We start from the raw sequence: 18,200 nt of genomic DNA, 5'->3' as shown, positions 1-18,200 counted from the left end.
CGGAGAGATTTACAATACTCATGTTTCTTGATCTTTTTCTGTCTCTCTCTCTCTCTATTGGGGTCTAGGGGATACATGTCAGAAACTTGTCTAACCGATTCACCTAGGGGAGGACTTAAACAATTAAACTGTCTGACTTGCTAGACCTCAACTTCATACGAAATTCCTGGGAAGGAGTTTTCTCTGCCAGGGGAAGCTTTGTATCAGTCTCTGGAAGGGGGCAGGGCTGGGAGTCTAGTTTCGGAGGCAGTCCATAATGTTTTTTAACATGACTCGAGTGAAGCCAGCCCTTGCGGCCCTCCACCTTGACCGCGGTCCTTGTTGTCAATAACACGAGCTTCGGCGCTTGCCAACGGGGCTCCAGCGGACTCCTCCTGTCAAAGTTCCTCACGAGCACCAGGTCCCCCGGAACAATCGCGTGTGGCTTCACCTCGGTGTTGTCGGAAAAACTGCAGCGACCTGTGAACGACATGATTGTAGTGCAGACATCAAGGAAGCAAGGTAATCTGTCAACATAGTACAGTCAACATCAGTAATTTTACGAGGCAGAGGCGTCCCCCACATATTCGGTGGCCTACCAAAGACCACCTCATACGGGGATAGCCCTGTTCTTGAGTGCGCTATCATTCTCATGTAAAAGAGTGCAACTGGTAAAGCTACTATCCAGTCAACACCTTTCTCTCTACAGATCTTGGCAAGACGTATTTTCAGGGTCTGATTATGACGTTCCACGAGACCTGCTGCCTCGGGATGTCTGACACAGTGGAATTTCCATTCATAACCTAGCAGGAGTGATACCTGCTTCATAAGCTCGGACGAAAATGGCTGACCGTTATCTGAGTATACGATACGGGGCAAGCCATACCTGGGGAAGAATTCACGAACCAGCTGCTTGGCAGTGGTCGGAGCAGTGTAATCTGGGACTGGATATGCTTCTGTTCAACGGGAGAGTGCACATACAACTACGAGGACATATTTGAATCCTCGACAACGTTCCATCTGGATATAATCCATCTGGAGGACTTCAAAAGGGTGATCGGGAGGATGAAATCCACCTTGCTCTACGGGAATGCTTTTACCTGGGTTGAACTGACAACAAATCATGCAAGTACGCACTTTTTGTTTGGCTGCTGCTCGTAAATGTTTATTGAACCAAAGGTTTTGAATACTGTCTAACATGGCTTTTTCTCCTAAATGTGCAGGACTGTGTACTGTGTTAATGATAACTTGAACCATAGAGTCGGGGAGAAACCATGTGGCTTTCCCCTTCGTCATCCATCCCTGTTCTGTCTGGATCCCTCCTAGTTCAATCCATTTCTTGATTTCGTCTGGTGTAGCATGTGTCTGTATGTCAATTACATCTAGGGCGGGATCCCTAACTGTCATGCAATGTATCGGTGTCGGGACTATTGTCTTTGTCAGATCAGTTGCGTGAGTCTGAGTCTGAGCTGTATGTTTGGCTGTTCGGTCTGCCAGGTCGTTACCCTGGGAAATTGTATCTGTGACTTTCGTATGTGCCCTGCACTTCATGATGGATATCGCTGTAGGCAAATGAATTGCGTCTAACAGAGCTTGAATGAGGGGACCGTGCTGAATCTTTGCTCCGTGAGAGGTCAAGAAACCCCTCTCTCGCCAGAGTACACCGAAGTCGTGTACGACTCCGAAAGCATAACGTGAATCTGTGTATATGTTGACTCTCTTGTTCTTTGCTCGAATACAGGCTTGAGTCAGAGCGATGAGCTCTGCTGCTTGAGCTGACAGAATGTCAATACAATTTGTTTCTATGACTTCCGTTTCGGTCGTGACTGCGTAGGCGGCCACTAACTCTCCTGTACTTGTTATCATACATGAACCATCCACATAAAGTGTCAGGTCTGGATCTGGTAATACAGTGTCTGTCAAGTCTTGTCTGGGTTTCGTCGTAATGGTAATGACTTCAATACAATCATGTGCCAAAGGGTCTGTCTCACTTAATGGCAGAAGTGTAGCAGGATTCAATGTATTGCAACGTCTGATTTCTATGTGTGGCTGAAACAATGTCAATTCATAACCTGTCAGTCGTGCTATAGTCAAGTGCTGAGTCTGTGTTCGGTTTAAAAGAACTTCCACGGAATGTGGAACTTGTACTGTCAATTGGTGTCCTAACACTATGGAATCACTTTGTCTGATTGCTAGAGCTGTTGCTGCAACTGATTTCAAGCACGCAGGCAGAGCCTGAGCTACTGGATCTAATGTACTAGAAAAATAAGCACACAGTTTGTATGAACCTGCTTGATCCTGAGTGAGTACTGACAATGCAGTACCTTCACGTTCTGTGACAAAAAGTGTAAAAGGCTTACTGTAACATGGTGTCGCTAAAACTGGTGCTTGACATAAGGCTTTCTTTAATTCGTCAAAAGCTTGTGTATGTTCCTGAGTCCAAGGGAGGACAGTCGATGTCGCTGCCTCCTGGGTTGTCAACTGTATGAGTGGTTTCGCTAGAAATGCATACTGAGGAATCCATTGTCTACAGTAAGAAGTGAGGGCTATAAAGGCTCGTACCTCCTTTTGTGTCTTGGGTTGGGACATGTTTACAATTAACTGGATACGGTCAGGCGTTAGCTGTCTCCCCCCTTTGGACAGCAAGTGCCCAAGGTAAACCACTTGCTGAACACAGAATTGCAGCTTCGAAGGGGACACCTTGTGTCCCTTGTCAGCCAAGAAATGCAAAACAGTCAGTGATGCTTGCTCACATTCAGGTTCGCTGCGGGCGGTGATCAGTAGATCATCGACATACTGTAGCAGGGCAGTGTTGTCAGGCATGTGTATACTGTCAAGTTGTCTTTTCAGTGCTTGGCTATAGATGCTGGGGCTTTCTGTGAATCCTTGAGGTGCGCGTGCAAATTTGAAGCTTCGACCACTTAAACAGAATCCGAAAAGATATTGGCTTTCCGGATCAATTGGGACACTAAAGAAGGCGTTCTTCAGATCAATTACAGTAAAGAACGTTGCTTCGGAATCAATGGCAGTCAATAGAGACGAAATATCTGGGACCACGGGATATTGTGGTACAATGCATTTATTCAGTTCTCGTAGATCGATCACTAATCGATAAACTGGGGGTGCATTTGGATCAGTACGTTTAAGAATTGGAATGATAGGGGAGTTACATAGATTCGAGTCGGTTTCTACAACCACTCCTTGTGCAATGAGCTCGTCAATGATTTTCAGCAAAGCCACTACAGCATCTGGAGGTAACTTGTATTGTCGGATTCGTGGTAGTACCACTCCTGGCTTGAGTGTGACAAGGTATGGAGTGATGTGCATACAACCTACATCAGTGGGGCCTTGTGCCCATAAATGTGCAGGAACATTCTGTAATCTGGGATCAATATCTCTCAACACATAGTGACCCTTAAAGTCACGCAAGAACAATCTTACTCCTTCCGGAGAACAACATATCACAGCACCTAGGGCCTTCAGTGTCTTGATGCCTAATAAGTTTTCTGGACATGATTTCGTGAGCAATAAATCTGTAGTGCGAGACAACGGACCAACTAAAAGGGGTACTGGTTTCGATACTTCATTTACAATAGGCTTGCCTGAAAATCCAAGGGAAACATTCTGTGAGCCTGAGAGGGGTGCCCCTGGAACCTCGTCGTGACTTATTGTCGTCCTGCTTGCCCCTGTATCAATCAAAAACTTTCTATCTTTTCCTAACACTTGGCTATGTACGTAAGGACCCTCTTGATCTACAGGAACCTCAATAAGAGGCAAGCCAACCTCCCTCTCTAGGCTGTTTCATGTGTATCGCTGATAATCGGGATAATCAGTTTGTGCATACTGGTACATCTGCTGCGTTGCATGTTGTGTTGCGGCAATCGGCTGTGGCTGTGGTACCGCTACGGTCTGTATTGTCTGTTGTGGAGCATGCATAGGCTGTACATTCTGTGGAACGTGTTGTTGGGCCTGGTCTTGTCTAGGTTGACGTGGTCTTTCTTTAGTTTTACCTGTAGATATATTGTGTTTCAAAACTGCGCAATCGTTTACATAGTGACCTGGCTGTTTACAATAGTTACATGTCCCTTTAACAGGAACTGCCGAATTATTGGACTGTGTCATACCCTTTTTCTGACCGTCAGCTGGAACTGACTGAGCAACTAACATTTTCATTTTCGTGTCTTTCATACGTCTTTGTTCGTGATCAAGTTCTTCTCTAATTCTATTCTGGTGGTACTGTAACATCTGTAACATTTGTGAAGGCGTGTTTGCTTGCCATGTGCTCTCGACTTTCAGTACACGATTCTTAACTTGGGGTAAGGAATTCTCGACCAATTTAGATACAAAAAGGTGTGGGTATGACTCGCTACTTGCTTTCAGGCCACTATTAATAATAAAACCTTTCTCAAATCGGGAATAAAAATCACTAGTGTCTTCATCGGGTTTCTGTTTACAGGCTGAGATTGCATCCCAGTCCTCCTTCTTAGTTGCTAATAACCTTGGCAATACTTGTACTAATAATCCTGGTAATGCTTTAGTTTTGTCCCCAAGACCTAAACCTGGGGTCCGGGTCTCTTCTTCATTTTCTAATGCAGCCCAATCAATCTTTGCGTCTCCCACCTCCCATTCTTTTTCTTTGAGTTTCTCGTAAATACCAGCAGGCAATAGTACTTTCAATATCTTCATAATGTCGGGATAGGTATAATCACCCATGAGTAACATGTCTTTTATTTAACTGTGAAAACCTGCAGGGTCTTTATCATGACTGGGTACTATTTTCTTCATTTCTAACAATTCCATTTTAGTTATTGGCGTGTATACATACACACGTGTAAGGGTGTTATCATCATTCCTGACTGGGTGCACTTCTCGTAAGGGATTCTGTCTGTCTATGTAAAACATTTTTCTTTCTGGGGGTGGAGCTGAAACAAACTGTGGATTCAGAAAGGCACTATATTTGTGTCGATGTTCTAGAATTACTTTAATTAAATCGGTACCCAGGCCTCTCCATTTATTCATGAGTAACTCTATTAATACATCAGGTAGGGGACCTGGATCAGAGTGTTGGCTTTTATACAGAATGAGGAGATGCTGTATCATGTACATACCAGCTAGTCGCTGTTCGTCTGGGGAAAGATTCAAAAATGCTTGTGCTACTGCGTCATCTTTATATTTATCAGAACTGTCAGCCCATTGTACTGCTGACCTGGCTAATTCTTGTTCATCCATGGAATTGAGTACATGGTACCCCATTCGCTCTTGAAGTACTTTATCGGTGGCCTGAAACAAATGTTCAGGAGTCTTCGGATTTGACATAACAGAGTGGTATGTTTCTGGTATTGGACAGAGGTAATGTTTCTGGTTTTCACACGTTTCTTGTTTACGAATGGGTCTGTCGAAGGGCCTATCAAAGGAATGCGGTCTAGGGACTTTCCCTCTCCCTACATATGCTATCATCTGTTTGCCTGACTGATGTGAAGTTTCTGCTATATTCTCTGTATCATCCTCCTCCTGCAAGGAAGTCGGACCGTCTGATTCAAGATGTTCTTCAGGGGCCCGTCGGGCATGTATATCTATTTCTTTACGGATCTTTCTAACCATAGTATGTACACTGTTCTCCTTCTCATGTTTACCATCCGCGATATTCTGACTCCATCTATGCAGTCTATCCATTTAATTTTGCGGAAAACCTGCCTGATCTTGTTCTCTTATTAAACAGTTAACCATAAATCGCATTAATAAACCTTTGTTCTCTACTTTCTGACGTGACATGGCTTCGGCAACACATTCCATTCCTTCTCCTGTTCTAATAAAATAATACAATTTGTCTAGGTGATCTGGCATACCTGGTAGTAACATCAGATAATCTGTAACACGTCGCAAACGTAGGGACGCTAGCAACAAGGGTCCTGTTGTACCGGGCACTGGGTCATATCTACAATCGGTAAGCTCTTTCCTAAGCCATTCTGCAGGCGCACCCTTAGGTGTCCGAGCCTTTGCTAAATCTCTCATTGTCACTCGGTGTAACGGTGGGGGTGTTTGATAACCTCCGGTAGCACCTCCTGAAGCGGAGGCTTGACCATAATCTGGCTGTAGGGTCGGTACCTGCTGTAACTGAGTTGGGGCCTGAACCGTGCCAGGCCCAAAAGGATTATGCGGATTAATAGGGGGTGCAGGTAAGGGTGGAGGAAGCAGACCGGGAGGGGTCTGCTGTTGCGGACCTGGGGGCTGAAGATCAGGGAGCGGGTTACCGTCAGCAGGTGGCACACGGGCAGGCATACTAGCATATGCGGGAGCTACATCATCCAAGTAGGATGAAATAAAAATGTCTGCTGCGGTCTTGTGACGTAATTTAGTCGGAACCAATGGAGGGGGCAGATTTTTCGGTGTTTCCGGGGTCGCTTTAGGCAAGCCCTCGGCCAGGACTGGATACAATCCTGTCATAATTGCGTTACTCCGTCTATCGTGTTGTTCCATTCTAACTCGTTCCCCTTCTTCTAGTAGTTCTTTTTCTTTGGCCTTTTCAGAATCCTCTCTACTTTTCTCTGCCTTTCTGAGTGCTTTCTCTGTCCGTCTGTGTGATTCTTTACGCCATAGTTCAATGGCATCTTTCTGTGACTGTCTGGCTTTCTTTTTCCATAGCGCTTCTTCTACTCTCATGATGCAATCGGCATCCCATGTCCCTGTAGCGGGCCATTTCTGATTCTCTGCTAAATCCTTGGTGTAATCCACCCACAAGTCGAGATACAATACAGCGTCTAAGCCGTGCTTGTGGTACATAAAATACCCTGGAGTGTCCCTGGGTGGGATGGGAACAGCTTCCTCGAGTATCCCTTTTCTAGTTCCTATCTGTTTCAATTTCGAAAACAGCGGCATTTTTAGCCGTGATACTTGATGCTTGATACTTACTCGTATTTGGACACCACTAATACAATGAACACAGTAGTGAAAATCAAACAATCACTCATACCACGACATTAAAACACATTAAAACATTTCGTAAAAACGAACAATAACTTGATAGTTGAATACTCGATATACTGCTAAACAGTACAGATACACTGCTAAACAGTGCAGACCGGGTCTGTGTACCCAAACCCGTCTTGACCGGACACAAATTAATGCACCCGTCTAGATGCGTCCCCAGCAACGGTACTCACCGGGAAGCACGGAACGGAAGGCCTCGGAAACTCGACACTGGACTGGACCGGACTGGACTCGACTCGATTCGTGATGTAGGTACTTCGGAACTTCGGAACTGGTGGGCCTCTGAACACCTCGGACCTTGCTCTCTCAGCTAGGCTCTGGTCGGGATCCTCCGCACTCCTCACAGCCTCGTCTGGGTGTCGATCGCAGCCTCAGTCACCTCCGTTGGCCTGAGGGAGATACAGGAAATCCTGCGGGTACGCGTAATTGTCCGTCACGGCTGTGGCAGGGGACCAGGCCTGCAACGCACCGCCGGCGCGTAAGGTGGGGGAGGGGTCCCTATTCGGGCGCCAATTATGTGGTAAATAAAAATTACCTATGCGGAATTTCTATGCGGTAAAGTTCAATAAGAATAACTCAATCAGAAATGAGAGGCAGAGTCCGTGGCATCTGAGTTTATAAGGGTTTTATTCCATAAAATGGAATTGGTTCGAACCAGGTATCATGTTCCATCACCACGAAGGTTCAGGAAGGGATAGACAATGCTTTATTAACAGGTTACAATATATATAGTAAATGCATTTCAATGGTGATGGGTACAGAAGGCGTAACAGCTGAGAGAAAAGAGATAAGAACACATGTACATAACAGAAGGCGTGCACGAGGGCGTACACGGAGGTGTGTGCTAGACAACGTCACATGAAACGTATCACAGGTAGGTGGATCCATAGAGGAATCCTGCAGTGTCAGCAGAAATACATGGCAGAGATGCGCGCGCAGCAGCATGACGTATGATTGACGTGGAACTGGAGGGTGAAGGGGGCTTGACATTTAGCCCTACATGAGGAGACAGAAGTCTGGTGTGTCAGAACAACCTAAACCCAAATCATATCTAATATCTTGTGTTTGAGGAACTGTATTATCTAGAAGGAAAGGTCTCTCGGGCAGAGGCTATTCTATACCCTCCACATGCAGCAAAACCATGTCCTGGACCCTTCCCAAAACGGCTTCAGACCAGGTCATAGCACTGAGTCGGCCCTGCTAACCACCACGGAGCACCTTCGAGGAATCCTAGACGCCGGTCAAAGTGCCGCGTTGATCCTGCTGGATCTCAGCGCGGCCTTTGACACGGTCTCACACAACATCTTGCTGAAACGTCTTGAGGCCATTGGGATTGGCGATTTAGCCCTTGATTGGTTCCAGTCCTTCCTAAAGGACAGATCCTTCCAAGTCTCAGCCCCTCCCTACATCTCTCAACCCCACTCCATCGGGCAAGGAGTTCCCCAGGGGTCGGCGCTTAGCCCATCCTTATTCAACCTATACGTTCAGCCTCTCGCAGTGGTAGCAAAAGAGTGGGACCTTACACTGGTGTCGTACGCTGACGACACACAGCTGGTCATCACACTCTCTGAAGGTCCCTCACCTTCGGCAACCAAATTTAGAGATGGCCTCGCGGCAGTAGCACAGTGGATGACACTCAACTGCCTGCAGCTAAACGCAGGGAAAACGGAGGTCCTCCTCCTGGGAAAAAACCCTACCCTTTGGAACAATCACTGGTGGCCCTCTGTGCTTGGCCCCACTCCCGTGCCAAAAGAAGTGGTCAAAAACCTAGGAGTCTGGCTCGACCCCTCACTAAACTTCCAGTCCCACACAAAGAAAGTGGCAGCCACGTGTGTGGGTCTCATGAGGAGCCTCCACCCCATACTCGGATTCTTTAACTCCAAAACCCGTCAACTCATCATGCAAGCCATGATTCTTGCCCGGCTAGATTATGCCAATGTTTTGCTCTTAGGAGCAAACAAAGCTGAACTTGCAAGACTGCAGCGTATCCAGAACTCGGCCGCCAGAGCTGTGGTTGGTCTCCCACGCAGGTGCTCTGCCAGAACCACCATTCGCAATTTGCACTGGCTGCCTGTGGAATCTCGGATCCGTTTTAAAACCCTGACCACGGCTTTTAAAATTCTCAAAGCCGACTGCCCTGAACTCCTACGCCCACTTCTGACACCATACACACCCCAGCGCAACTTGCGTTCTTTGGGACAACACCTCGTGATGATCCCCCGAACTAAGCTCTGTAGACAGGGTGGACGCTCCTTCAAAGTCCTAGGAGCTAAGCTATGGAACTCACTGCCTCTACACATCCGTGCCCAAACCAATCTGATCGCCTTCCGGAAAGCACTTAAGACCCATCTCTTCTCTGTCATTTAATTCCTTTTTTGGTTCCCCCCCTCCCCTCTGGTATTGGTTAGGTCAGCGCCGGGACGCTCCGTTGCTGGGGCAGCTGTTTGCGCTTAACAAATTATATAACATATAACATAACATATACTGACTGCTAGTGCGTGCATATGTGTCTACGTGTCTACGTGAGATGCGAGGGGCCATGGGCCTACCATGGTAACAGGAGCAATGAATTACTTGCACGGAGACAGAAAGGCCAGGCCCTTTGCTCTGCAGCTGGGGAGATGTTTTCCTAAATCACTAGACAGGAATGTATTTTCGAGGAGCGGAGCAGATAACTTGAAGGCAAAATACAGTCTTGGCAGGCAAGCAGGTCGAGCCAGGCACCGCTCGCCGCACAGGGAGTAAGGCAAGGGTCATGGAAGCGGCAGGCTGCAGCTTTCAGAGACAGAAGACAGAAAGGGCTCGATGGCAGGAATCAGGGCCTAACTCGCCATGGCCAGAAAAACGTGAAAGTGCACCATGTAAAGACGGTGGCAAGGCATACTTACGAACCGAATATTCGACCCATTCATGGTGGATCTGAAAGAGGACATGTTAATGTTGGACGCAAATGTATTTGCGTCTTCATAGCTGGTTGTAGAGGGAACATACATGTACTTGAAGCACGTACATGGAGCCGTTGGGGTCTACATTAGGGGACACAATTGACCAAAAAAATTCATATTACCTCAGTCCACCTGACGTCACGGAGCAATTTCGGGACTTCTATGCGGAACTTTATAGGTCCAAAGGGGAGGCATCAGTGGCAGAGTTGGAAGAGTATCTGGAGGACGTTGCATACGCATGGCTGTCGGATGCCCACAGAGAATACTTAAGTTTACCTATAGATGTTGAGGACGTTAAGGCTGCTATACTGGCCCTCCCCAACGGAAAGGCGCTAGAACCCGAACGGCCCTACCGTATAATTTTATAAAACCTATGTGGATCTATTAGCGGCAAATTTATTGGAGGTGTATGCTGAAGCGCACGAGTCGGGGAAACTGCCGCCATCGCTGCGACAAGCCTGATCGTAACGTTGCTCAAGAAAGATAAGACCCCAGATAAATGCGACTTTTAACACCCTCTTTCACTGAATAATATAGACGCAAAGATGCTTTCCAAAATATTTGCGGTTATACTGTGCTGTGTCGTGCCTGGTGCTGCCTGATCAGTCGTGTTTCATACCCGATCCATGTCTCATAACCTTCGGACAATGTTCTCCATGCTACATATCTTGGAGCCAAGCATGTCGGCAGGGGGGGTGATGCTAGACACAGCTAAGGCGTTTGATTCGGTCGAATGGAAATATGTTTTTGTCCTAAAGCGCATGGGACTTCCGCCTATTTTCGTACAGTGGATTAGGGTGTTGTATACGGAACCATCGGCCATGGTTCGTGTTGGTGGGCTGACGTCCGACCCGTATGATATAAAGAGAGGTACTCGTCAGGGCTGCCCATTATCTCCGTTACTTTTTGCTATAATATTGGAACCGCCAGCATGCGTCATTAGGCAGAGATATAGGGAAACGCCACTAAATTCTAACTATCGCCCTGTTGCCATTTCGCTATATGCATATGAAATGTGCTCTTTGTGCGCGAACCATCCAGATACTTGGCGCAGTTACTGCGGGAATATGTAATGTTGGGGCGTCTATCGGGCCACCTTGGTAATTGGGATAAATTCATTGTTATTCCCCTAAAGGAGTCCATGGTGCAGCCGGACGTGGAATTCCCGCTGAATTGGTCTGTGGACCCAATAAAATATCTCGGAGTCTGGGTCCACCGGGATCCGGATATGGTGATTCGTTAGAACTATGGATGAGCATATGCCAGACTGGAACAACAGGTGGCTACGTGGGTGACTCTTCTGCTCTCCCTGGCAGATCGTATTGCACTAATCAAAATGATGGTCCTGCTGCGGTTCTTGTACTTGTTTGCTAACATCCCGATTGCGCTGACAAAGGGGTTTTTTCACACTCTCCGTCGGACTCTGCTCCGGCTGCTCTGGGGAGGTAAGCAGGCTCTTGTACAATGGTCGGTTCTCACTAGTAATTACGATAAAGGTGGGTTCGGGGACTTTTATGCTTACTATCTGAGTTCGCAAGCTCAATATGCTTGTTATTGGACAAGACCGCATGCGTTTTTCGCCCCATGTCGCAGTAGAGGAGGGTGATGTGTACCCGATGCCATTACACAGCATGCTCACGCATCGGCGCGCGGTGTCCCTAGAACGGAGATAGACGCAGTAGATACGACAATAGCGGCCTGGCAGGAGATAGGGCGCCTGGCACGCAAGCTGCCGCTATATGCGCCAACCATGGTCTTAGAACATCACACTGCACTGTCGGTGACTCGTGAGGCACCATCGAGGCAGCTGCTTACAGAGGCGGGTTTTTCACAAATGCAAGATATCTACTCAGAAGGGGAGTTCATCACACAGGACTCCCTGCGATTTATCAGTAAAACAAAGTTACTATTCAGTTTTGCTATGCCCAGACTGAGACATGCGGTCAGGGCTCACTACGTCACCTATCCTATTGAACCACCCACACTACTGTCTTTGCAGTACGTGCTTACTACTCCCAGTAATAAACAACTGATATCTAGACTATATAGATTGATCAAGGAAGAAAGCATAAGTCAACCGGACAGGAGTAGGGAGAGATGGAATGCCTGTCTGCCTGAACCAATATCGGAGGAAGATTGGAAATATGTCTGTGAGTTAACAGGTACACTCATTATGAATGGCAACCTACGAATCATACATTTCAAATGTATGCATCAGGTGTATCGCACTCGTGCACGACTTCATAGATGTGGTCTGCGTGAGACTGATTGCTGTGCACGGTGCGGCTTAGAGGGCGCTGACTTTCTTCATCTCGCTTGGGGACGTAGTAGAGGGGCTGACTTCCAGGGCACGAGTCGGGGTACCACGCGGGTGGACGGCATCCCCCCACTTATTTCCAAGGGTTTTTCAGGGTGGACGCCGTCCACCCTGCTTAATCAAAACCGCGTCTACCATTAAAAAAACGGGAGCGTGGCGCGCACAAAGTAAATAAAGCATTTCCGCATTTGTCCGTAATTTTAAACGGGCACAGGCACAGCTTGCCCCCACCTCCCTTCTTGACTCCGATGATGATGCTGTATGAAAGCTCAGACCCCCAGCAGCACTGTAGAGGCACAGCGGGATGGCTACCCTCACACCTCCAGCCCTTGATGAGCTGTTAAAAGGTGCTCGAAGGTGACTGAGAGGGAGGGGCGGCAGCTTCGGAGCAGCGACATCTATTCACATGCAAACAGCCCTGAATGCTTCTTGTATCTGCTATTTAGAGGGGGGCACACACATTCCATTTCTACCCAGGGCCCCAAGCATCCGAGACTCGGCCAGATTACACCCCGGATTACACCCAGGCACCACGTGGTTCTCTTCACAGAGCTTAATTACTGTCACTAAATTGTAAGCAAACCTCGGTTCTTCAAACAAAGTAAAGTAAAGCAATGTTTATATTTTGTTGCACTGAAGTAAATGAAGGCAAATAAGTCAAACTAAAATATACCAAAACTAAATACATTTCCTAAAATAAATAGAAATAAATAAATCTGCTAAAATAAATACAATGGCCAGTTAATATATCTAAAATTTAGGCATTGACCCAAGTTAATGCCCCGGCAGCTCCATTGTCTTCAACCAAGATTCCCAATGTTAGACTAATGTTCTGATTTGTTACCTTTGCTGCAAATTGTAAAGCGTTCTGATATCCTTCAGGATCAAGTTCGCGCTATATAAAACTTTATAAATAAAATAAATAAATTTAGCCACAGCTAGAGAGAGGCAGCTGGGACAAAACTATGTAATACAGAGTCGCTAGTTTACAATAGGTGGGGAGATAACATATAACACTCATCGATAGAATAACGTGAATATGGAGCCCTAGTGTGTGTAATAGTCATTGTCGAGTGTGGGAAGCAGCCTCTCTGGGAACCTGTAATGTATACAAAATCTTGCAGTCAAACTTTCCTGTAGTGTTTTGAAAATGTGTTGATGTCACCTTCGCCAAACTTCATCCACATTTGGGCTGCTAATTCCTCCATACAGGGACCTTAAGTCACAGGCTTAAGTACCAAGCAGCTTCTATTGTTAAATCTTGCATTATATGCAAATGTTAGATCTGCCTTACATGTGATGTCACTTCCTGTTGTGATGTCACTTCCTGCTGTGATGTCACTTCCTGTCGTGATGTCACTTCCTGAGACCACGCCTACCTTGGAGAGTCCCCCCACTTCTTTTTTTAGGACTTGTGCCCTGCTGACTTCTGGGAGTCTGTGGTGAAGGATGTAGAGTCCATGGCGGATGTGGAGCTACAGTGCACTCCGCTTGTTTCTCTGCTGTGCTGTGTGCCTCGCGTCAGAGGGGTGAGGGGTAGAATTGTGCGCTTAGCCTTGCTTATGGCTGCACGGAGAGTGGCAGTTACGTGGGGCGGGAGACACGTACCGAAAATAGAACATTGGGTAAAAGACTTGGTCTACCTCAAAGATAACATGGAAACATATGCGGAGGAATTACCCACAATCTCGAGGCCAAAAGATATTTGGGAACCCCTGAGACTCTTTCTTCAGAAAAGGGCATCTGAGTCTGAGTAGAGTGACGTGAACTGGGTGAAACCGGATGGTGCAGTGTACGGCCCGGATAAGTGTTATGATTGAAAGGATGGGAGATGCTCCATTGCTTCAGCACGGCAAGGTTACAATGTTCAAGGATAATGTGGGGGGATTCTTTTTGTGTTCTTAACGTGGTATCTTTTTTTGTGTTATATTGATTTAGTGGGTACATTTATGATTATTCTTGTGGACTGATTATTCGCTATAGGATTATTCTCATGATTATTGTGGATGTAGTGTGATGTCATTTCTTTTTTTTTCTCTATTCAGAAAAAATAAAAAATATATTTTAAAAAAAAAGATGTTGCCTTTGGTGGGCACGCTCATTTGGAGTAAACAAGTCTTAATACATAAATACTGAATTCCTCTAGAATCCCTAGAGTGTTTTATTTGTTGTCTGAAAGAAACCTAATTTTATTTCTGCAGAAGTTTTGAAAGTCAAAAATATAGCCTATGTTTTCTGTTTTACATTTGTTCACCGTTCTTCCAAGCTGCTATGCAAGAAATGTTGTAAGGCTGCCCATGTTTACTTTAATGACAACGTAAGCTTGTATTCAAAGCTGCAGTACTTTTACTTCTGTTCATCTTTATTGCAGGCATGCTGCATGGAATGGCAGAATTTATTGTAGACATCGTCTGCTGTCGTTTCAAGCTAGGAGCTTACAAGCAACCGACTGTAAGAACCTTCTCTTTTCCAGTTACATAAAAATAATATGGAAATAAAACAGTATAACCATGAGCTCCCTGACTCCTTAGCTTGCCTTCTGCAAAAAATAATCTTTTTGCTTAATGTGTTAACATGATCTTCCTTTTTCTTGCCAAAAGAACTTAGTATAATCCTACATATTACCTTGTATTGCTAACCTTCTAAATATTTTTGTGGCAATTAACGTGTTTGCGTTAAATGATCATTTTAATAAGGTATTCTTCCAGAGTGCTCTCTGCTACACAGGTTTTTACTGATATCTTGAAATGTCACTCGGAAGTACTTTTTGTATATCCCCTATTTGGCAAAGTGTCTGATGTTTGGAGGCTTTCGTGAGATTGGAGGGCTTGTTAGGGGACAGGGTGTTTGGGAGAGAAGCACCTTCATTTTACAGTAGTGAGCAGGCACTAGTGGAGAGAAATTCACAGGTCTTTCAGCTAGGGGGACCATATTCTCAAAACAAAAAGCGGTTTCGCCTTTGGAAAAGTTAGAGCTATTGGCATTGTAAATCACACTCTGCACTCACTACTCTGCACACTCACTCTGCACTCACTAATCTGCACACTCACTCTGCACTCACTACTCTGCACACTCACTTTGCACTCTGCACTCACTAGTCTGCACACTCTCTACTCTGCACTCTCTACTCTGCACACTCACTCTGCACTCACTACTCTTCACACTCACTTTGCACTCTGCACTCACACTCTGCACGCACTAGTCTGCACACTCACACTCTGCACTCACTACTCTGCACACTCACTACTCTGCACTCACTACTCTGCACACTCACTCTACACACTCACTCTACACACTCACTCTACACACACACACTCACTCTACACACTCACTCTACACACTCACTCTACACACTCACTCTGCACACTCACTCTGCACACTCACTCTGCACTCACTACTTCACAATCTGCACTCTGCACTCACACTATAATAATCCTTATATCCTGTAACCAAGGGTTTGTGTGTTTAATACACTCCAGCACTGCCAGTTACCAGCGGTTCAGTGCCCCTTTGGACGCCGCACAACAACGTGAACACAGTGTGCTCCGAGGGCAGGGGCTTGTCCCGGCATTGAAACTACAAAGAATTGTTGATCCTGTACAAATCCGGGCTGATGTTCTTTACAGAGCCTAAAACAAATCAAGAGCAGCTTTGCGTGTACCTATGTTAGCCTTTTACATGTACTTTACTAATAACCGGCAAGTTAATAAATAAATACGTGCGACAGCAATAAAGCAGCATTTAAAGCGATCACTTTCGTGATCGCTATTGTTAAAATGATAAATAAATAAATGCGTGCAACGGCAATAAAGCAGCATTTAAAGCGATCACTTTCACGATCGCTATTGTTAAACAAGCAAAAAGAAAAGTTTGCCGAGCAGAGGGGGCGATTGGAGGGAATAATAAAGATGTCGTACCTTCAGGACTTTCTCTGGGTTTGCACACAGCAGCTGCCCATTAGGTCCGTGGAAGAAGGGGCTAGTGGGTGAGATATGAAAAACAAGCCTCGTCCCCAAAAGCCGATGGGCTCGAACACGCCCCTCCATTTCCGGAGCTCTTAACGTGTAGTAACCCCGGGCACACGTTTAGTCTGTAATACCTACAAAGACTGCCGCTGCTCCGAGGCTTATAAATTTAAATTGAAAGCGTTTGCTGGCAGCGGGCGGAAGCTATTTGAGGCAGCCTGCTCTATTTTCACCCTGCCTGCTTTGGATTCGTAGCAGTGGGAAGAGGTAGAAGAGACTGTGGGCGCCTCGCTGGGGTTTTGTGGCAGTGGGGAGAGGTGGAAGAGGCTGAGGGCGCCAAGCAGAAGGAAGCCATTTTAGGCAAACTGCTCTGTTTGCGCCATGCCTGCCTGCTGGGAAGAGACGGCCGGCACTGTGCGTGAATAAAGGTGCACATGCTGTGTGATGAAACGCGGTGCTTGTAACTGAACACTATAAAATAAACAGCAAGGAACCATAAAGCAATACAACAAAACAACACCAGGTCCAACAATAAAAAGTATAGACTCGGAATCACTCTACCTTTGAAAAAAGATATGAACTGCTGTGCGGCGTGATGGTGCAGTTAGACCCCGGGGCGGGTGAAAAGTTATCGCAGTACGGCTATTGCTGCCTCAGGGTCTGTGCTCTCAAGGCAGCAGTTACTGCCACAAAGCTCCAGGACAGCGGGAGGGGGGCGGGTTAACGGGCACACGGACAGCGGGAACGGGATAAAAAAAATTGTGAAAATGCCTATTACCTGCAAGGAAAGGGAAATCGCGCAGCCCACCCCTGCTCAGAGTAGGGAGCGGGTCGGGTCTGCGTCCTCACAGGGAGAGCAAGCAGGCTGGTGTGACGAAGGATGCCGAGACAAAAAAAAATAACACCGCCCACCACCGCATGACGTGGGCAAAAAGCGAAAAATTCTCGGGAACGCCCACGAATCTGCTCTGGCAATGACGGACAGATGTCTGTTCCAATGGCTAGCCTCCATTTATGGAGCTAGTCAATGGACAGAGAGGCGGAACAAAGCCACACAGTGTAAAGACATAATATTTCGCCTGCGCTAAAGGCTGCTGCGCAGCTTTCGACAGGCGAAACCTAAAAACGGGACAGGCCATAGACATAGCAGTAGGACTACAACTTGCAGCATCCCTCGACATGAAAGTAGGACTATTTGATAGGTGTCTTGCTTGGTAGAAAAAGAACTACCATGACACGCTCCTCTACAGACGAGATATTACAGATGGCTAGTTAAAGGTATTTTATTGGCTGTAAACTTTGTCACAAAAGTAATGCAAACCCAGGGCAAAGTTTTGCCTTGGGATTTATTTTCTAATGCATATCCTGATTTGCATTGGAAAGTAGCTTTAAACTAAAATAGCGGTGAATGCTGCTTTGCATCAACAAGGTGCACACGGAATTCCATGCACCCACCCATGGATTTATATGGTAATCTCTAGTGGGAAAAGTTTTTTTTTTGCTTTGTCAAAGCATAGTATTTTGAACTGGAAGGGGCACGCTTCCAGTACAAAACATATGCTTGACATGCATACACACTTGCACTATAGTGCAAAGGTGTGTGCACTGGTGCAAGGCAGCCTAATGTGTGCCACCGCTAGGGATAGAGCCCAGATCTGAGCGCTATGGCAGTGTTGTACTGTCTCCATTTCATGCAACACTGCAACTTTGGTGCTTTGAAAATTCAGGAAATCTGTCCCCTTTGTTTCTCCAGACCAGACACTTGTAACATATAATGGCAGCAGTATGGTTGACATTTCCCTCCTACACCTTGTAGCATACATCTTATGGAATATTTTCTATGCACTGATTTACAGGCTTGTATAATTAATGGTCTCTATATAATATGCAGGGCCACTTGAATTATGTGGCAGGAGAGCACTACATTATGTGGCAGATAGAATGCCACATTGCCTGGTGTTGGCTAATGCCAGCCTCATATGTGGTTCTCCTTGTACAGCCGAGTGC

The 18,200-nt window shown here is 46.3% G+C and overlaps 1 protein-coding gene across 2 annotated transcripts in view; it reads left to right on the top strand.

Moving 5' to 3' along the window:
- LOC147659505 (endoplasmic reticulum-Golgi intermediate compartment protein 2-like) overlaps positions 1-18,200 on the top strand; it is a 234,829-nt gene that overhangs the window by 175,921 nt on the left and 40,708 nt on the right. For both annotated transcript variants that reach the window (XM_086951692.1, XM_086951691.1), the window contains one exon: positions 14,600-14,679. In XM_086951692.1, coding sequence (XP_086807818.1) covers positions 14,600-14,679 — 80 coding nt within the window. The remainder of the gene's footprint in view (positions 1-14,599; positions 14,680-18,200) is intronic.

This window comes from Lissotriton vulgaris, unplaced genomic scaffold, assembly GCF_964263255.1.
Source record: "Lissotriton vulgaris unplaced genomic scaffold, aLisVul1.2 SCAFFOLD_703, whole genome shotgun sequence".
NCBI lineage: Eukaryota > Metazoa > Chordata > Amphibia > Caudata > Salamandridae > Lissotriton > Lissotriton vulgaris.
Note: the sequence above shows the minus strand (reverse complement) of the source record. Positions and strands in the feature narration are given on the sequence as shown.